This window comes from Panthera uncia (assembly GCF_023721935.1).
Source record: "Panthera uncia isolate 11264 chromosome B3 unlocalized genomic scaffold, Puncia_PCG_1.0 HiC_scaffold_1, whole genome shotgun sequence".
Lineage (NCBI taxonomy): Eukaryota > Metazoa > Chordata > Mammalia > Carnivora > Felidae > Panthera > Panthera uncia.
Genome location: NW_026057582.1, coordinates 133,598,547 through 133,619,960, shown reverse-complemented (window position 1 = coordinate 133,619,960; position 21,414 = coordinate 133,598,547). Strand labels below are relative to the sequence as shown.

Below are 21,414 nucleotides of genomic sequence, written 5' to 3'. Positions count from 1 at the left end.
GAAGCTCATCAAAGCATATTAGATTTTGTTATAAATTTTATAGGATCCAAGCAAGTTGACAACTGCAGAAAACCGTAAACCAAGAAGCCATTCCTCAGAGATGGGGTGACAGAATCCAAATTGAGTATCCATGGCTGGCCCCCAAATTCCAGGTTTCTGCAAGCGCAACAACAAAATTCAACACGCACAGACAGTATTTCAGCTAATTCCAGCATTCCCGCCGCTACGCACCCATCAACCACAGCCAGCCAGCCTCTGCCCCCTCACCTGGTCCAGCATGATGCGGCCCAAGCACAAGGTCGGGGTTGATGCTAACATACATGTAAAATCCTGTCGAAACCAAGCGCAGGCAAAAACCATTTTCCCGGTACTAACAATGCTAGTCATTCAGGGGGGGAAGTTCAAAGAGGCGTCTTCTTGAGATCAGCGAGAGCCAGATCAAATGTCAGAGAATCCACACTGAAGACCAACGATGCCGCGGTGGGAAGCGGATACTCACGGACGGCTGCCCAGGCACCACGAATATCGCAGGCCCATGCTACCTGGGCCCCGGCTCCGCACTGCAGCTGGCAGGGCAGGGCAGGGCAGGGCAGGGGAGCCCTCCCAACAGCGTGTTCTGCTGAGTCTACTTCTGACAGGAACTGTGGAGTCCAGTTCCTTCTTTCAGAGCTACTGCAACACCTGCCATGAAGCCACCTCCCCCTCACAGTGCCAAGCCCCACGGAGTCCTACAAAATCGACCCCAGCTGCACTAACGTGCAGCGGGTGAGGCGAAATGTCACAAAGGGAGAGGGGAGTGGAGGGGGGATCCCGATGCACAGGAGGCGACTATGTTAGGTGCTGGTAAGGAACTCACTGCCAGACTAGTCATGCATCCATGCACACGATACTCGGCTTTTCTCTCCTTCCTCTTTTTTTTGAGGTTGTACTGCAACCCTGCCCTGAACTCATATGGGAATGATGCAGAGGAAAGAGGACACATTATCTGGGTAACGATGGTGTATCAGCAATTTTTCATCAATCCTGTGCTGTCAGATAACTAAAAGTAACACTTTTCTAAGGTAATGGTTGGAACATGCGGGAACCAGACGGACTTGCTTCGATCCTTTGCTCTGACACTGCCACCTGTATGCTCTTGGGTCAGTTGCAGAAATTTCTCTGTGGCTCAATGTCTTCGTCTGCAAAAGTGGGAATACTGGGTTTGCTGAGATCAAATACGAACATGACTATATAAAGTGTTAGCATAGTGTCTGGCTCTCCCAAAGCGCCCAATACCTGGTGAGTATATCGGATACTATAGGGCTGGTGTATTTCCAAGGAACAAAAAAGAAGGCAGTTTTTGAGGTGTATATTAGAAAATAAATAAAAGGCACAGAACCCTTCTTGTGGGCTGTCAGACAACTAAACTACACCTACGTCACCCTACCACTACTTACTTCCAAAAATCCAAGAGGAAGATGGCACTCTCCTTCCCGGTGGTACCAAGGGAGTGTTACCGTTGTGGGGGAGGCTGGCCAGGAAAAAAATATGCCAGAGACTGGATGGTGCTGCAGAGAGGTCCTATTTATATAAAGCTGAGTGGTCGTCTTAGTTCCAGCAAATCTTTTTTCCTAGCTCTCCCAACAGAGGGACATCCTGAGTTTCTATGAACTTCACAAGCACATTCTCATTTTATCCTCAGAGTCCTAGGAGGTACATGCTATCGTTTCCCATTGTACAGATGAGGAAACCGAGGCTCCTAGGCGATAAGCAATCGGGATGCACCCACATTCGGCTATGCCATCATGAAGCCTAACTGGATGCCAACCGAACAGGTATGTGCTCGATGATCACATGACTACAGAGGTCACCATCATACTAGCAAAGCAACAGCACCAACACAAGGAATGCTGTTAAAATAAGGAGTACTTGCATGAGCATTTTCTGCATAGTTCAAAGTGCAAATCTCCTTATATGCTTTTTATGCATAAATTCTATTGGCCAGTCAAAGCAGAAATGTGTACTTAAGAGTAAAATGCTACAATTAGTAAGTGTGAAAGCATGTAATGCTGTGTGCAAAAACAAGAGTTTTCAAACGGTTAAATTAGTAGAGAAGTAAGCAGACAGTTAATATGACCATTAAGAATATGCACTGGCTAGGTACCTTCAGGAAGAACATTTTACCTTTCTAGAGACAACAAATGTTCATAAAAACATCAATGATAGCGGTGCCTGGGCGGCTCAGTCGGCTGAGTGTCCAACTCTTGGTTTCAGCTCAGGTCATGACCCGGGGTCATGAGATCGAGTCCCATGTCGGGCTCCGCCCTGATCATGGAGCCTGCTTACGATTCTCTCCCCACTCCCACCCCATGCCCCTCTCCCCTGCTTGTGTGTGCCCTTCTCCCTCTCTAAAAAAAATAAATGAAATTTTAAATGACAGAAGAAGTATAGATATCAAATTATATAAAAATTTTGATTAACTTTTTGTTAATGATCTTTTATCACATTAAGTAAACACCGCACAGAATAACTTAAAACCTGCACGTATCTTATTCCATTTAGGCCACATTTCTTTCAAGGAGAAATTCGATTTGTAAATTATTCACGTCTTATTAGAAAAGAATTAAAAGCAGGAGAATAATACTCCAAATTTTACCAAGACTCTGAAGGCCACCTTCAGATTTTACAAGACGGACAAATGGCCAAATTCATGTATTACAGCTAAGATGTGTCGTCCTGAATTCAGACAGAAGTATGTGCAGAAATGTGGAAAGAATGAGGTACCACAAACACATTGTTTTCACTAATCAAATGTCAAAACAACAGATTTTTTTTAATTTTTTAATGTTTATTTTTTTGAGAGAGACAGAGTGTGAGCGGGGGAGGGACAGAGAGAGAAGGAGACACAGAATTCCAAGCAGGCTCCAGACTCCAAGCTGTCAGCACAGAGCCTGACACGGGGCTCGAACTCACAAACCCTGAGATTATAACCGGAGAGGACTGATTATAACTGACTGAGCCACCCAGGCACCGCATGAACAACAGACTTTAAATAAGAATACTTCAGTGCAGCTCCTTCTAGTTTTAAGTGTCTAGGGACACTAAACATTTGAACTAAAGTTTGTCAAATGATGGTTTGACAATGGTAACCAATTTCAGCAGCTGAAGCATTTGTCAGGTTCGTAAAACCAAGAATCCAAGTATAGAATTCCTTCTAGAAAACCTGTTCCTGGAAAACTTTCCTGAATTACAATTTTCTATAGCCCAACTGGTTAGAGATATTACTGATGCACTGGTAGAAAGTAATTTTCTTTTAACACTTATTTTTGAGAGAGAGAGAGCGAGCGAGCATGCGCGCCAGCAGGGGAGGGGCAGAGACAGAGGGAGACACGAAATCCAAAGCAGGCTCCAGGCTCCGACCTATCAGCACAGAGCCCGACACGGGGCTCGAACTCACTAGCCTAGTGAGATCATGACCTGAGCTGAAGTCAGACGCCTACCTGACTGAGCCCCACCCAGGCACACCAAAGTGAGTATTCAATGAATCGAGAGCAATCTAGCAGTTGCTAATGCTGAGAGAATCACTGTTCTTCCACTGTAAACTCAAACTTGTAAAACAGAACTAACTATTCAGTGTTAGAAAATGGACAGAATACGTTGTATTTTATACCGTATCATGCTTAACTCGTTTCACAGAGCTTCATTCACAGGCATAGATATTCAGCTTTGGCCAAATACTGATTTTGGCCAAAAGGTTTCTTCTACACGCTTAGTGTTTTTCCTTAAGAATAATTTTTATTTCTGTTAATAATACATGCAGGTAACATTTTCAAGTCATTCTTTCTTTAGGCGTGCCCTTAAGGAAGCTCCAAAACCGACCAAGTAAAAATAATGTGTAACGGTTACAAAAGGTCTTTTCTAGAGGGTGGAGGGTGCCAACCTAGCCTTCCTTGTCTCACATACGCCCATCAAGTCCCACACTCCAGGCTCACTGTAAAGTCAGAAATGTTTTCCAAATCACGTGCTGTTGCCACAGAGAATCTGCTACCAGGCGTCAAGTGATGTGACTACTCCACAGGCCTCTGAAGAGAGGCTCTTAGGCTTGAGGTCACGTGGCATCAGAAACACACACAACCTGGGCCCATTCTCACACACACACAGCAAGAAGTGCGTGGAAGAAAACCCAAGACATGTGGGACGGCTCTGCTATTCCAACCAACTTGCAACACCAATCCATCTTCTTAGGAAGTCCAAGGCAGTGTAAAAGTTCAAGTGCGGTTTGTAACCAATTCCTGGTCCATTACTTAGCGGCTGTGGCAATTCCTTTCTGAAGTAAGGAGACTACGCCCGCCCCCAAAGGGCTGGAGAGAGAATAAGATATACAAACATTTATGCAAAGTGCCTAGCACAAATACAATAAACGGCAGCTGGGGCTACTGTTTTATAAACACATAATGCTCAGAAAGTGCACTTCGCGGGGCGCCTGGGTGGCTCAGTCAGTTAAGTGTCCAACTCCTGATTTGGGCTCAGGTCATGATGTCAAAGTTCCTGAGCTCAAGCCCCACATTGGGCTCCACGAGGACAGAGGACAGTGTGAAGCCTGCTTGGGATTCTCTCTCCTCCCTCTCTGCAACCCCCCCCCCTCTCGCTCTCTGCCCCTCCCCCACTCGTGCACATGTACAATCTCTCTAAATAAATGAACTTCAAAAAAAAAAAAAAAAGAACAAGTGCATTTTGCAATTTTCCAGCATGCTGCTGCACAGGGCAACAATCCTGAGATTACTATTTGAATGGCTTTAACAGGAAAAAAAAAAAAAAAAAAAACAACTAGGTAATGTCAAAATTCTTAAAATGCTCCAATTGAAAATTTACCAACAAAGAAAAAAAGTCATTGAACACCAGATCGGTGAATCACCGTAATCAAATTAGGTTGGTTAAAAGACTGACAATATTATGAAACATGCTTCCGCCCAAAATTCTATCAATAAAGTATAAACACATCCCAAGGACAGGCTTGTGCACAACCACCACTGACTGACTAGATGGCCTTGGGCAAGCTAGCTGGCCTGTGTGTTTTCCCACCTGCGGAAGAACACCGGCTGCATGAACCTGCACCTCAGACCTCAGCGGAAAGGTTCTAAATGAGGACACACTGAAGCACTAACATAGCAGGTACTCGTTAATGCGTGCGCCCTCCCCTCCTCCCAGATTCCTCTCAGTTCTACAGCCTTCTTCACCAGGACACAGAGACCCAGATCACACAGTGAGAAAGGAGGATGGGTGGATGGACGGACAAATCTAAGGATGGACAGGTGGATGGGACTTGAGCCAGAGAAATGTAAAGTTCAAAACAAAACAAAACAAACCAAAAACCCTCCTCCTCTCTGGCTACTATTTCGAAGGTAAGTTTGTATGCTTGTTTCGTTCCTTCCCTTCCTAAGCAAAAGCAAAGGCTCCAAACTTGGTTTGTGCCAGATGGGCTATGGAGGACCCACTTGCCAAGTACTCAAAGAGGACCCTAAAAAGGCAATCGCTATGTTAACAGAACATCTTGCTCAACAGCACCGAGTTCCATTGTGCAATATCTACGCTTGAGTACTTACTCTACCAGTTGACCTTGAACCCAGGTTTCAAGTGTAAATGTGCCAAGAGAAGGACGTGAGAATCTACAGACCCGAACTCTCTGAGAGGGGCCGATATCGCCCTACAGTAACAAACCACAGCCTAGTGCCCAGTGTCGGCCAGGGTGGGTCTACACTCTGCAAACACAGGGGTGTCATCTTTACCTAGACAGGTCCTTGGATTTTGAGCTTGAGCCTGGTTCTGAAACTCTATAGCCTTGTGACTTTGGGCAACTCACTTCACCTCTATGGCCTCAGTTTCCTTAGTTATAAAATCAGGGTAATAACACCTAACCTATCCACTCATTAGGGTCCCGTGAGAACCAATGTAAAAAGACAGCTGGGGTGTCAACAAGACTTTTAACACCACGTAATGGGTAACAGAAGTGGAAAGCAGAGGTCAGGACTAAACAGAAAGCTTATAACCGTCTCCTCATTAAGTGTTAATCATCCCATATCCCTGTGGCCTCTTCCTGAGTCTCTTTCCTCCCATCAAAATTTTGTAGAGAGAAGATTATGGGCCTTGGAATTGCACACATGTGTGTGAAGGAGCTCCACCACCTTCTAGAAAGCCTTGGGTTAGTTACTGTCCTTCTCTGAGCCTTCATATTTCGTCCATACAACACAAATAAGGCCTATTTCAGGAAGGTTTTCATAAGGTGGAAGTGAAACATTAGCCACAATGTACCAACCATGCTTTCTAGCACACTGCAGGCAGTCAATAAAGAGATTTGTTAAACTGATACAGAATACAACAGTCTGAAATTCTGAAGCTCGCTCTCAGGGCAAATGAAGTATTTCAACACTTTCATGTCAATGCTCCAGAGTTTAAATTCTCCACAGGAGTCATCTTCCTGGAAGGGTGGCAACAATGGAAACGATCCCGCGTCCATCTGGGGCTCCCTGTTCTGTCACCCAGAGGCATCACATCACAGCATCGGGCAGAGGACCAAACTAATTTTTTTTTGTTTTTAAAACAAGTGCTATCTATTACACTAGAGAATAACTTCAAATCTAATCAAGCAGGAACAACCAAATGATGCCCGGAATTACCTTCCAGACTTTGACAGAAAGTTCTTAACGTTATGAAAAACTGATACGAGTCTAGAAGTCATGGAAAACCAAGGAAAGGGCAATAATATTCTTTCAGTCACTGTGTCACACTCTTCGTGCATTCCTTCATTTCTTCCTCACGGCAATGCACACTGGCCCTTCAGGAGGGTAAGCGGATCACCCAAGATCATCCAGCTTCACAGAGGCAGACCCTGGGTTCAAGGCCAGCCTGCCTGCATACAAATTCTGCCCACCTATCTGCCAACTTCAATTCACAGGGAACTGCAATAAGTATCGCAAAAGAAGATACTGTAGGTAGACCAATCGACTGGAATCAGAGTCTCACTGATGGGTCAGCTATCACTTTACTGATTATGTGACTGTGTACGAAGCTTTCACACAGAGCACCTCAGGGTCTAACACAGTACCTGAACAAAGCTGGTGACACAGACCAATAGGTATTATCTGAGGGATGAGAAACTCAGCACGGGTAGGTGACCAACCACTTTTTTTCAAGTCACCCAGGCTCCTAAGTGGGGAAGCTTCGTTTTTAATTAAGCTCTTCGTTCCTCAGCGATTCCACTCAACCATACTGTCTTCTCTTAAAGCCAAAGTAAAGTATTCACAGCCCCTGTATTTGCTCCAAGCAGTAACCATAATCTGTGTGACAAACCCGGATTCCTCACACAGCATATGCCAGGCGCTTGGCTTTACTTCCAAGAGATAGAAATTATTATCCTTGTCTCTTTTTAAGTGGATGTAGAAACTGAGGCGCAGAGAGGAAAGCTCCTTACTGCGCCCAAAGAAACACAGCTACAAATGGCAGAGCCAAAATGCAAACTCAGGTTGGACACCAAAGTCTGCGCACTTGGCCACCACCTGGAGCCGCCTCCTGGTCTCCGCCCTTTCCCTCCCCCCAGATCAATCCAGGTCTCCAGACGCTTCTGTGTTGTGTACGATGTGTCCGATAGCACCCGGCCCTCCCATTCTCTTTCTGGAAGACTCCAATGCAATACCCATCCGACACCATCACCTCGCAGCTTTAGCTACACGAAGAGCCTCAATGCTTGGCTTCTCTCCCTCTTCTACCCATCATCATGAATCAGGGCACCTCGGGTGGGGCGCTCAGCTAACTTCTGCCCAAAATGGGGGAGACAACTTTGCCATCGACCTAACAGCCACGGCAGGCCGAGGTAAGGGTTCTTCTCAGGCAAGGCTGGTAACATTTTGTTTAAAGCGAACTTTCAGATCAAAAACACACCCGTATTCATCATGTCAGATCAAAATATAAGCAAAAATAAAAGAGCAGTTAAGTCCACCAAAACTCTCCCTTCCCTGTCACTGAACTTGGTGAAAGTTAACAATGATGGATTATAGAAAAGGGAAACTACCAAAAATGTCCCAAGAGTCACCACTATCTGCCGGGATTCAGTATCAATTTCAAGAGTTCTCTACAGACAGGGGTCTTATTTAGATAATCTCTCTACTTCCAAGCACAACAGAATCGATTTTCACACAAAAGTAAATCTGTTTATCAAAATGGATTACCAAAAATAAGCCTCGGACACATAAACACAAAAAGAACTTGGACCCTCATCGGCACAATGTCCTCCTACCCACCCACCCCACCACCCCCCAAAAAAACCAGGGTAAGCAGCAAGGAATGAAAACAAAAAATTTATTTTAGGAGACATATAAAAAGAGTTAAATGAACTTGAATTTTCAGTTAAGACTGGCATGCAAATAGTTATTTTGTAAGTGTAAAATGTAGGTACCCCTCCCTCGATTTCATATTATTTTTTAAAAATTTTTAAATTTTTTGAGAGAGAGAGCGCACACGTGACAGCTGGGGGAGGGGTAGAAAGAAAGAGAGGGGGACAGAGGAGCCAAAGCGTGCTCTGTGCTGACAGCAGCAAGCCCTGACGAGGGGCTCGAACTCACAAAACTGTGAAATCATGACCTGAGCCAAGGTCAGATGCTTAACTGACTGAGCCACCCAGGTGCCCCTCAATTTCAGATTAACTGAAAATAGAGACTAAAAAGAAACAGGTCTCTATGGAAAAGCTTAATTTAAAAAGAGGAGGGGCCGGGGCACCTGGGTAGCTCAGTAAATTAACCATCTGCCTCTTGGTTTTGGCTCGGGTCATGATCTCACATGTGGGTTCGAGCTCAGTGTCAGGCTCTGTGCTTAACAGTGTGGAGCCTGCTTGGGATTTTTCTCTCTCCCTTTCTTGCACTTGTGTGCACACACACATGCGCCCTCTCTCTCTCTCAAGATAAATAAATAAACTTCAAAAAGGCGGGGGGGGGGGGGGCGTAGGAACATCCAAGTCTAAAGATTTTAGTGAAGTATTACCATACAGTGGAACAATTCGTAGCTTTTCACAAACATCTGAGTCTCACAAAACAAACTCCTCGCTCAGAAACACACGTGCACAAAGTGTTGCCTATAATTTCAAAGGCTGTGGACCTAGAGAAGCCTATTCTTGGGCCCCTTGTTCAGAATCCTAGGAGTGGCAGGGACGTCGGATGGCTTCTTAGGAGATCTGGCTTCTAGTTCTGGCCCAGCCACCTTGTCACCCTGATCTAGTCACTGCCTCTCCAGATCTCAGTTTCCTCCTCATCCATGAACAATGATTCATCCTGACTCTAGGGTCGAAATTCTAGCAAAGTCTACTAATGACAAGTAAGATTCAGAGATTTAGTAAAAATCACCTCCTTGCCATTTTTTAATTGCTAATTTTAATCTCCTACTGCGGTCCTGTATTTGAAAGCTTTCCCAGTTGGCTTTCCCTTCAAAAGGAGGTAAGTGGCTTCTACACATGGAACAGAGCTAGTACTATAAAGCAAGCCAAAAAACCTTCTCCCAGAACACACTCTCCCGTTTCCTTAAAGCCCTGCTGCAATAGGTCTTGTGACAGCCTCGCCCAGCCCAGTGTATAATAAAGCTGCTGCAATCACTTTATTTCCCCATCTGGACGGCCATCCCTAACCAGCCCTGCTTCCCTACAAGCCCTCGGAGCGACACGACCACATTTAGAGGAACTGCATTCCGGCTCCACTACAGTTATACAGAGTTCATTGTTTCAACTCCTGGAGCCAGGCTTCTCTTCCTGAGGCCGTGAGGCAAACAGCAGAAGCAATCTAATCACTGGCCAGATGGGAAGTACGATGGAACGGGAACAGATCCCTCCCTGGAATCCGGTCCTAGGGCAGCTCAGGTATCCAGAGCTCATTTGAGATGACGCCCCTCCTACGGTCATGGTATCTGAGGCACCCATTAGAAAGTATCTGAAAAGAACCTTCTGTCTGGCTTGACTGGAAAAGTTACCAACTGGGCAGGTAAAGTAAACAAACGGAAAACAAACGGAAAACCTGTTGATGTAACAGTAAGTAACCTTACGTTCTGAAATCTCTCCTTGGCCCTTCCAGTCCTCCTCCCTCCAAACAGCTACAAATGATGAAAAATAAAAGCAACTACAGTAAGCCTAACATGAGCACAGTATCAGAGAATTTGGGAATATCCACTTAACTTACAAGGATCCCTCGATTACCAAAGAACATAAATCCCAACGGGGTTTCTTCTTGTTCAGATTGTGTGGCCAAAAAGAGGTGATGACCACAGAATGGTAAAAGCAATGTATTAAACAAGACCAGCTTCCAATGGGAAAGGGTGGCTGCCGTCATGCATTTCTTTCTCTATTTATACAAGAAAAAGAGTTCTTCAAATGTTCTAACAACCCTCCTTCAAAGGGCTCTCTAAAGAGAATGCCTAACAACGGAACGTGCAGACACGCAGGATTTCCTCCTCAATGTTTCCAGGACAACTCAGTTGCTTTTTCCTGCTTGTCAGATGAAGAGACCACGGCTCTTGATTTTACTCATAGAAATTACATTCAAACCAAAACTCCGTGGTTCAGCATATTTTCTGCGTGCACTTATGCAATTCAAATACTTGTTTCTAATGAACTCTTCCGAGTCTTGAAGACATAACAGAAAGAAACGTATGGGAGACAACAACTTTCTTCTTGTACTAAACTGGGATCAACTACATACACGGTAACGGAATGCCAGCCCACAGATGAGACCCACTCGGCGTTTTCAGTGAAACCGAAGAGGCGAGAAGCAGGGAGGCAGGGAGAGAAAATGCTAAGACCACTTACGTCTGTTCTCTCTCAGGCAGTGAGGCGGTTAGCAGGAGCGAGCTGACGAGCCTCCAGCAGAAGGCCAGGCCCGGAGCTGAGGGTTTCATTCGTGGCAGAGTCGCGGGGAGATGCCAAGTGGGCGGCCCTGCCGTACACGGGGGGGCGGGGCTGGTGAGGAGGGGAAGGAAGGGGGGAGAACTTACTCGGTTAGAAGCTGGTGCAGCTGGTGATAGCCCCGCTCCAGGGCCAGGCTCACAGGTGTCGCCCCTTCCTGGTTGTGGATGCTGAGGGCCCCGCGGCCACCGGGCTTCTGCAGCAGGAACCACGTCAACCTCAGCAGGCCCAGCCGCACGGCAAAATGCATCAACGTCTCCCGGGGGCCGCCGTCTGTGCGTGGGGGGAGCAAATGAGAATCAGCGGGGAGAACGTGAACACACAAAGCAAATGAAAAGAAAGACGAGTTGCGTGAACACCACCGCCTCCAAAGACCTAGGATCCTAAAGTCAAACCACAACGTACACGGCGTAATCGTGGCCGGGTACAACCAGCTCTCAAGGAAGACGGAACGAAGCCGGAAAACAGTGTGACAGGCAAAGTCTCCAGGAGAACCAGGCCATTTCTATGTTCTGACTGAACACGTTCGTGCAATCAATTTATACGGGTAAATTCACACGTGTGGCTTCTTCCCTTAAACAAGAGAGAGAAAGTGCCGCCTCACAACACGGGGACCCAAGAGGGGGAACAGCTGTTGGGGCTTAGATGGGTGTACCAGGACGTGCAGTTACTTAAAGGAAAAAACACCCAGACGGGAGCTGGCTAAACACTAAAAACAGGTTCTGCTTGTTAAGTACACACAGGTCTTTTTATTCCCCCACATTAAGGGCAAATCAAATTGCAGGCACTGCCAGCTTTGTTTTGTTGTGTTTAATGAAAGAAAGAAATGCATCTCCAGGCATAATAAGAAAGACTCATTCTCAGATAATGTGCTAGCAAGTTCAGAAACGCGCTCGGGCTTCCTGCACTTGAAGCAAAGGCTCCTCTCGGGTACAGTGAGTCACGTCGAAGGTGGGAGGATGAGGGAGGCTCTGGAGTCCAGCAAATCCGGGTTCAAACTGCCCTCTGCCAGATGGCAGAAGGCCATCTGCCATCTGTGTGACTGCGCCTCATCCGTGTAACCTGTGTCAGCTTCATCTCTGCACCCCCGCCTTCACCTGGCCCCCAGGGTGGCCGTAACAAAAGGGCAGAGGTGGAGGAACGCGGGACAGAGACTGGCCGCACGAAATCCTCAGTGCCAGCTTCCTTCCCTTCCTCTGCTCTCTCCTTCTGGACTTCAGGTTACGTTCCGGGTTCACTAACACAACACTCTCTCCTCCTCAGGTCTCCTGTGCACAGCCTGGGAGGAGAGCTAGGACCACCACCTCATGGGCTGAGCGACACTCACCTCCAGGGGGCACCACTCGGGCCCTGGGGTGTGAATGGTGCCCACGAGTTGTGCCTGCCCTCTTCTACTCATTTTCCATGGCTCCCTCACGTCTTGACTTCCCCACAGGCATTCCCAGACTCCTTGGACCCCAGTGTTTTCTCCTGACCCTGAAGACCTCCATGCTCCTTAAGTGAAGAGCAGTTAAGAATGAACTGTCTTTGAGGCACCTGGGTTAAGCGTCCGACTTTGGCTCAGGTCATGATCGCATAGTTTGTGAGTTTGAGCCCCACGTGGGGCTCTGTGCTGACAGCTCAGAGCCTGGAGCCTGCTCCAGATTCTGTGTCTCCCTCTCTCTCTGCCCCTCCCCTGCTCTTACTCTCTCTCAAAAAAAAGTAAACATTAAAAAAATATTTTTTAATTAAAAAATTTGAAAAAAAAAAAAAAAAAAAAAAAGAATGACCAGTCTTTGAACCTGTGATTTTACACTGAACCTCTCTGGTTTCCAATGTCACATGCATATTAGTCGAGTCTCCCTACTGCCAAGTAAATTTTCTTAGATGCAAAAGCCATCTTTCATATTTTACGTTTTTCCTACAGAACTACACATACTGATTCAAGAATTTATAGGGTGTTCAGCAGAGGCACGTGGCTGGAAAGAGTTCATTACCGCAGAAGAAACCTGCATGTGCAGGTGATAATCAACACCTCAGAGCAGGTGGCAGGCCCAGACACAAAGGCAAAAAGAACCTTCACAGAAGCTCAAATATCACCACCTGACTTGTGCCTCACAGCGGTTCACAAGCACTCTGCTGTCCTGGTCAAAACCAAAGAGCTAATAAGGCATCGACCAGGAACTATGTGACTTTTTAGAGACTGGTTCACCTGGCCTTGCTGGGCGATACTACACCCTCACCCTTTCTGATGCCTGATGTGCTGAGGCAGCTCAGTATCTCCAAGTCCCAACAACAAAGCCACGCACCTGCTCCAGCTCCCCGGATCGCATCCTAAGGTCCTAAGCAGCGGGTGCCACGTGCACCTGTAGGTTGCCCCTTTCTGGAATCAACAAGAGGTGTACCATGTGGTCAGGACCCACAAGGTGCCATGCTCTGGGCTAAGTACATTGTGTCTGAATGCCTTTCACCCTCACGATAACCCCGTGAGGTCTCGTTATCCTCAGTTTACAGACAAAGACAGATTAACAACTTGCCCAAGAGAATCAGCAAGATTTGAAAATCCTTCTGTCGAGTCTAGGAACCACTTATCCTCTCCATTACTCCACCCTCTTTTTGTAAAAACCCAGCAACCACGCAAGCGAGCTAATGGTGTGGTCTACAAAATCACCTTTTCGTGTTTTCCTCCAATAGATAAAAATTTTTACCCAACTTATCTTTTGTTACTGTTCTCATTCCTTTCATCTAAGCTTCAACCCCAGAGCATGTACAATTCAGGATCCATCTCTAGTCTCTACTATTCTGTACTTTTTGCCTCTCATGATCCTTTGTCCTTGTCTTCTGTACTCTGAGAGTTACTCAACTTTGCTTTTCAGATCCTTAGCTGCATTTCCTGTGAGGTCAACAGAGTCCTTTGTCCCCAGTTGGAATTTAATTATGCTATGGGGTTCTGGATGTCCCTGTGTCTTTTCAACCAACTCCCTTTTCCGTCTTTGCCCTCACTGTGATGGCTTTTTGCAGATGTAATTAAAGCCCCTAATCAGTTGATTTAATAAGGAAGATTATCCTGGATAATCTGGGTCGGTCTAACTGAATCAGCTGGAAGGCTTTAAAAGCAGGGCTGAAGTGTCCCCCGGAGGTCGGCCTCAGCCTGTGTTCGTGGGGTTCCATCCTGCTCCAGATCTCCCCTTCCTGATTCACTGAGGATGACAGCTTTGGCTCATCTCAGTGGGTTTGAGCTTGTCCAAGATCTTCTCCTCTATTCCTGCCCTAACAGATCTTGGGCTTGCTTAACAGAGCCCCCACAATCATGTAAGCCATGCCCTACAATAAATCTTAATTGGATACTTCTCCCACCGGTTCTGATTCTGTGGTGGAACCCTGATCGAGGGGCTTCCGGCATAGAAGTAGATACTCTCTCAACTTATTTTCTCTGTGCTGCCTCCTTCTCTAATTTCATAATAGGTCTGCCCTCTTTGAGCTTTTAAAGGACAAATGGGAACGCTCTTCTAAATTTTTCTTTGGCTTCTTAAAGAAAACTATACTCCGGGAGCCTTCCATCTGGATATTCATGATGCTTCTCCGGTTCCTTTAGGGTGTTAATTCACTTAATGCACCACACGCCGGATGGCTGGCTTTCCCGTTTAACCATGCTCAGTTGGAAAAATCCCTATGGAGGTCCAGCGTGTACCCACAGAGAAGGTAGTAGAAAAGGTCTTCAGTCCCTCTTGCTATCTACTTACATTTGCTGGAATCCCCTCCCACACCCACTTCCTCTGATCTGCAGAGAAAGCTGGTGGGCCTAGTATGCGTTCAGCCACGGTGCGACTTTTTCACACGGTCAGATTTTCCCACGAAGCAAAATGTTCCAGATTCGGGGAACAATCTAGTGATCCAAGACTGCACTGTATTTTTCCTTCCCCATCAATCCACCTGAAGGCTCTGCTCACAGTACTCTGAATCTGTATCTATGAGAACCCGAATCCCCAGTCTTTTCTGCTGTTCTGTGCTGCCTCTTCAGTAAACGGCAGCACGATGCGGGGACTGGAAGTCCACACTCCACGGGGAAGGAAACAGCAGGCCAGTGTGAGAGACGGGCTTTTACAAAAACGACACTGTAACCTTGTCACTGAATCAAGGTTTGAGAGGCAACAAAACTGCCGGAGCCAAAAGTCCTGCCACGAGGAACCGCCTGTCCTGGAGCCAACAGGTGTTAACCCTCTGCCAAGAAAAAAAAAATCCCTTAGTGGTCTTTTAAAATTTTTATTGTCTCTTTTAGCAGCTATGATAAAGCTGTTCAGAGGGCTGTGGGAGCTGAGACACCGGACAGTGAAGGCTGAGGTTCTGGTGACTAACATCAGATCTAGAGAATGGAGAACACTCAGGTGGTCCCATGCAGTCTTTTTTTAAAACCTGCCTAATCCTCCTCTCCACCCAGATTCCCACCCGCAAAGATGATCAGAGCTTTTCATTTAGTGATACAATCCTGTGACTAAATAAGGACGAAGATTTCCCCCAAGATCTTCCCCAGAGTGGTTCTCCTCCCATTCTTTAGAGCTAGTTTCAGCAGCCCACCCTGTGCAGCCTGGGGTCAGGCTGGGAGGGTCCTCCGGGTGAAAACCACCTCCATTCACCACGCCCGTTAACCACCGAGGCACTGAAGAGCCGAGACAGGAACCGAGACTTGGTAACTGAGACGGAAGACCTCCTAACCCCACCATTCCCCCTCCGCCCAAACGCGTCCTTGTCACTCGCGTTTAAGGCAGAGCTGAGGCCAAAGGTACAGTGTGGAAGCTGCTGTATGCGACCAGGGACGGGAGAACTAAAATGGACAAACTCCCCTATGCTCATGCTTGAAGGGGAGATGAACTTGAGAAATCAGTAAAAGCTGGGGTGCGTGGGCGGCTCGGCTGGTCAAGCATCTGAGTGCGCGGAGCCTGCTTCAGATTCTCTCTCTCTGCCCCTCCCGTTCATACTCTCTCTCACTCTCTCTCAAAATAAGTAAAATAAAAACAAAATTAAGTTCAAAAAAAAAGAAAGAAGCAAAAGCAAAACTAAGTCTCATTCTCCTTCAAAGAACCTTTCTTTCTGGAGCTGTCCTGTGGTGGCCTTCGATAGGCCACGTTATTGTGCCCCACGGGGCCCCTCAATGTTCTGTCTCTAAAAGGTTACCAGGTGTTGGTCATGCTAAATTCAACATGAGTCGCTTACAAGCCAATACACGCTCTCCCCATAGGTCTTCCTCCATGTTACAGGTAAAGAAACGGGGAGGCAGAGATGAAGTATTTTGCACGAATTTTTGCAGTGAAGCCAGGATGTTAACTAACGGGAGTCCACTGCCCGTGCGCGTCGCATTTCACAGCATCAAGTCTACAGCCAAGAGTTCTCGACGCCATGCTCATGCCTGCTGTGCAGGGAGACCAAGGAGCCCCGAACTCATGTAAACTGCTTCAGGCACACATCTAAATGCTCTTCTTCCGGAGGAGAAACCCAAGCTATTTTCAAAGGAGTCACTGACCTGAAAAAAGTTAAAAAGCACTGTATCTGAACAAGGAGTGGGAGGGGATCTTACATGACCCCTTTGTTCAAATATCAGGCTGAACAACCTGTAAATATCCTGGCTTTCAACAGCAAGTAGTCCTGTTACATAACAAGGGGCCTTATTTACCTTATTCTCCCAGGGGACACGCTGGCTTTGCACCTTCTTCTTTTAAGTACCTTTGATTCATTCATGTGAGCACAATGTTCCTTTACATCCCTCCCTCAGCAGCAAGCAGGTACCTCTTAACTCATGCTACACAGCCCTCAGAGCACCCAGGATTTGTAGATTCTAATCCACAATGAATTGAACTCCAGCTGCAGAATGTGAATCCAGCACTTGAAATCAGGTTCCTGATCCCAGTTGTTGACTTAAAGGCAGGTCTATCAAGTTCCTTGCATGCATTTCACCTTGCAAAGTATGTATCTAACTTATTCAATTTCTTATGTTCTTTGAATTACTTGTAATTTATGTATAATAAAACTCACTTTTTGGGGGGAAGGCATACAGTTTTCTGAGTTGGAACACACGCATAGATTCTTATAACTACCACCACACCAAGATATAAAACCATTCCAACAGCCAAAGAATTCCCTCATGACACTCATTTGCAGTCAGACCTATCCCCACTCCTAGCCCCTGGCAGCTACTGATCTATTTTCTGTCCCTGTAATTTCACCCTTTTCAGAATATCCTAAAAGTAAAATCACCCCGTAAGTGACCTTTGGAAATGGATTTGTTTTACTTAGCAAAATATGTTCAGGTTGTTGCATCTGGACCCCCAACAATTTGCCCCCTTTATTTTTTTTATTTTATACCCCCCTTTTTGTTGCTGAGTAGTGTTCCACTATATGGATGTATCACTATTGGTTTATATATTCACCTAATGAGGGAAATCTGGGTTGTCTGAAGTTTTGAGGGATTACAAATAACGCTGCCATAGGTATATCTGTGCAAAGACTTTTTTGAGTAAATGTAAGTTTTCATTCTCAAGGGTAAGTAGCCAAATGTGGAATTGCTGAGTCATATAGTAAATGTACATTGAACTTTGTAAGAAACTGCCGAACTAGTTTCTAGGACAGCTATATCATTTTGCATTCCCACGAGCAACGCATGAGATGTTCTAAACCCTTGCCAGCTTTTTAATTTGCCAGGATTTTTAATTTTATCCTTTCTAATGGGTGTGTAATGGTACCTTATTGCAGTTTTAATGCACTTCCCTAAGTGTTCAAACTTGATTTAGCCTTTGCTAGCACTGTTAAGCAATTTTGTGCAACAGAAACTGAAGAAGCACATGGCAAGTCCACAAAAATATTAAAGCTGGCCAGTTCCCTATCAAAGACAAGGAAGCTAAGGTCTAGAGAGGGAAGTGATAGGCCTCAAGTTTCAGACTGTGCTTTTCCTAACAGTTCTTTTTAAAAAATCATGGTAATATGAACAAACTCTCCAATTCCTGTAACTTCTTTAAATAAGACAAAACCAAACGATAAAAACACCGTTAAGCCCCACAAATAACTAATGCAATCCCATCCCGATACTGATCTGTAAATGGCCAAGCAGAACTCCCACACAGATACAGAACAGCAGGGGCTAGAGGTGTTGAGGCCTCAAGATGAGGTTTCTGAAAAGGTGCTCATGCTCCGTATGATGGCAAACATTCTGATCTTTATATCTTAGCAGTGCAGAGGCTCCTTGGTCAATATACCAATTAGAAAAAGCAAAAGCAAAGGATAAATGCTTTCTTCCTTGATTTGGTTTTTGAGTGCACGAGCTTTCTTTTTTGTCTTCCTGAGGCAGGCCTGCACTGGCAGTATGCGGACAGTAAGCCCCTGACGATAAGGGACACCACTGCTGCAGCCAGTCACAGGACAGAAGAGAACAGAAGCTGGCAAATAGCTCTCCAGCGGGAGGGAGAATATACGTATCTGGCGAGTGTGTGGGAGCAGGCACTGGGCAGGCCCCTGAACCAGAACCCGCTGGGCGGTATGGCTCAGGCTCTGCTCACTGGCAGGGAGGGTGACTTCTGGTCTGCTCGCCCTACATAATACGATAATCAGAGCTGGGTGGCCACTCAAGGGCAGTCCTGTGATTGTCCAGCTCTTTCAGAGAGAAAGTAGAAAGATAAGGAAACCCTCCTGGCAGATCGGTAATCCAAGACAGCTTTGATCAGTAGCAAAGCACACGCACACTGTGATCTCTAGCTGCGGAACTCCTAAACCTTCCCAACTTGATGTGAACTCAGGAGGGAACGAGGGTGATGTTTATTGGACCCCAAGCATATACTGTTTCATCTAAATATGTACATAGGGGCGCCTGGGTGGCTCAGTCAGCTAAGCAGCTGACTCTTGATTTCACCTCAGGTCATGATCTCGCAGTTCCTGAGTGTGAGCCCGGCACTGGGCTTTGTGCTGACAGCTCAGAGCCTGGAGCCTGCTTTGGATCCTCTGTCCCCCTCTCTCTGCCCCTCCCCAAAGTGCATGCTCTCTCTCTCTCTTTCAAAAATAAATAAATGTTTTAAAAAATTTTTAAATAAATACGTATGTAAAATCATGACATCTGGTAGATGCCATGCGCCACACGATGATTCTGCAGGGAAACCCATCTGAGTAAGAGGAACGTGCATAGTTACTACATCAGAGCTTTTTTAAAAAGTGGAGCCACTCCTTCAATGAACTCTTCTACGGAGAGCCAGTAGATGAAAGAAGTTAAGAGGTAAATTGCTCTGGATAAAGAAGCCCAGACAGCTCTGGTGCTCCCCCCTAGCCCCTGCCCCAATCCCCCATCTTTTCTTTCCTCCAACTCCACAGAGTCTCTAGAAAACGTCAGAAGACAATAAATGAAAACCCTGTCTTTAATTAAATACCCAAAGGATGACAAGAAGTTATTCTGCTACAGTCCTTGCGAAGGATGGGTCACTTTCTCCACGCAGAACACATATGGACCCCAGACCCGCAGCAAGGTCACCCGCGTGCCACCCTCTGCTATAAATGGGAACTGAAAACAGCCACAGTAAAGCTCCAGCCCGCTCAGGGCATTTCTCTGCAAGAACAAGTTTACCGGCTCCGCTGAAGGACGGAGAAGAGACGCCCTCGAGGCCACAACTGCAGGACGCATCCAGCCGCTGTGGAACGCTTGAGGGCAATGACTGTAGGGAAGCAGCCGCCATTAAGACCCTCAGTCTTCCCAAATGTGTCTGTGTTCTTGGTGTGTTTAAGTTCTTACCATGAGACGTCTGATCTGTCCCCAGCACATTCCACTCTGCTGGCAGCTTCAGGTGTCTGAATGCCAGGGCAACCTTCTCATCAAGGGAATTCACATCCCCAGATGGGGGTCCTGACCGGTCGAGGAAACGGGTGAAGTTCAGGGCCTGCTGGTTGCCGGCGCTGGCGGCCAGGAACTGGGCTGCATCGTACGCCTCATCTTGGACGAACCGGAAGTCTTGCTCGGCCACCACGAACACGGGAAGGCCGTCCTTGGAAGCACACAGCTGCACCCGCACGGTCTCACAGCAGTCGTGACCTGAAGAAAACACGTGTGGCAGAGAAGACAGTATGAGAGCCTTCCCAGTGCAAGGAAGACACCGCTGGGTCCTCTCTGCTCCTCCTGCACGAGACCCAAGTTCTCCTTCCTAAAAGAAACGCCTCCTTCCTCGGGGCTCTGACAGCAATCTTCCAAACTCCTGTACGCTCCATTTCTGGCTCGTTTTGTGAACTGTTATTTGCAACTATCAGTCAATTTCCTTACCACCAGCAAACAGCTCTGTCCCCTAGATGTACCCCCTAGAGCATAATGTTGGGCACTGAACAGTCACTGAGGATCTCGGTATGTTCTGAATTATGGCTGGTCGACTTGAACAGAGGAAAGGACGAAAGCTGAAGGATCTTACGAGGCCACGCAGGTCTGATACCAACCGAATGCAAGTAGATCTGGAAACACAACAGGGAGAAAGCCGCGCAGGAGGCTACATGGGAGGAATTTCACGCATTCCCCAGCGCTTGCCCTATTACCACCACAACACAATCAATCAAATGATGGAGCACTTTGAAAAGTACAAAACAACTTGATCTCATTTCACTGTTATTAGCACTTCAGGGCCTACGAAATAACTTCTCTCAGATACACTCTTCCCTGTACTGGAATGACATCAACCAAATCGCCTGGTTCACACAGGGATGATGCAATGCTGTGGCCAGAAGCCCAGCTCAGGGCAAGAAGCATGCCAGAGACTGGTGCCCACCGTCCAGACCTCGTGAGCTGCCACAGACACGCCACCCCAGAGCGCTCTGCTCCAGCAAGATCAGAGAGGTCTGACCACACTGTTTCTGTGGGTAAGGCCCTCCTGGAGAATCAGACTCTCTGCTGGACTTTCAGCCTCACAGAATTAAGTACGTACGACACGCAGAATATAATCACTGAAACGCACTATTTTCCCTCAACGTCCAAACACTGATCTCCACTGGCAAGAAGTACGCTCCTAACATTATCATTTTTCTCCCCTAAAATGTCTTTCTTATGAGAAAAACGGAAATGAAAATGGAGTCAGGTGTTTCTGCTCCATGAGTGATGCCACCTTGTGCTTCTCCTGACCAACCACAGGCACCTGCACACCCACAGTGTCCCTGCAGCCTCTCACACGCACTGCTTTTCCACAGTGGGAGCAAAGCCAAGGGAATCCCTCCACACGGTCCACAGGTGTGACTTTCCACACTGTGGCCACGGACCAGTAGAGGCTTCAGATGTGCACAGAACTAAGCTTTCTGCTGCTTTCGAAGGAGAAAACAGTCGGGGCACCTGGGGGGCTCAGTCGGTTAAGCATCCGACTTTGGCTCAGGTCACGATCTCAGAGTTCGTGAGTTCGAGCCCTGCGTTGGGCTCTGTGCTGACAGCTCAGAGCCTGGAACCTGCTTCAGATTCTGTGTCTCCCTTTCTCTGACCTTCCCCCATTCATGTGCGCGCTCTCGCTCTCTCTCTCTCTCTCTCTCTC

General features: G+C 46.8%; 2 protein-coding genes across 2 annotated transcripts in view; both read right to left on the bottom strand.

Annotated features, from left to right (window-relative positions):
- LOC125908959 (A-kinase anchor protein 13-like) overlaps window positions 1-12,272 on the bottom strand; it is a 68,357-nt gene extending 56,085 nt beyond the window's left edge. Inside the window, exon 1 of the mRNA XM_049611916.1 lies at window positions 11,002-12,272. Within this exon, the coding sequence (XP_049467873.1) occupies window positions 11,002-11,162 (161 nt within the window). The 5' untranslated portion in view covers window positions 11,163-12,272. The remainder of the gene's footprint in view (window positions 1-11,001) is intronic.
- Window positions 12,273-18,648: 6,376 nt separating this feature from the next.
- LOC125910423 (uncharacterized) lies at window positions 18,649-20,648 on the bottom strand. Its single transcript, XM_049614160.1, has 2 exons — window positions 20,565-20,648; window positions 18,649-20,058 (listed from the first exon to the last, which is right to left on the bottom strand). Exons 1-2 carry the CDS (start codon window positions 20,646-20,648, stop codon window positions 19,312-19,314), a joined length of 831 nt encoding a protein of 276 aa, XP_049470117.1. The 3' UTR covers window positions 18,649-19,311.
- Window positions 20,649-21,414: the final 766 nt, after the last annotated feature.

Bases quoted from the DNA above. Each gene is read 5' to 3' on its own strand.
- LOC125910423 (XM_049614160.1), bottom strand. From the start codon at position 20,648: ATGCTTCTTGCCCTGAGCTGGGCTTCTGGCCACAGCATTGCATCATCC. The intron at 20,059-20,564 runs GTACAGGGAAGA...CGTTTCTTTTAG, and splicing joins ATTTGGTTGATGTCATTCCA to GAAGGAGAACTTGGGTCTCG.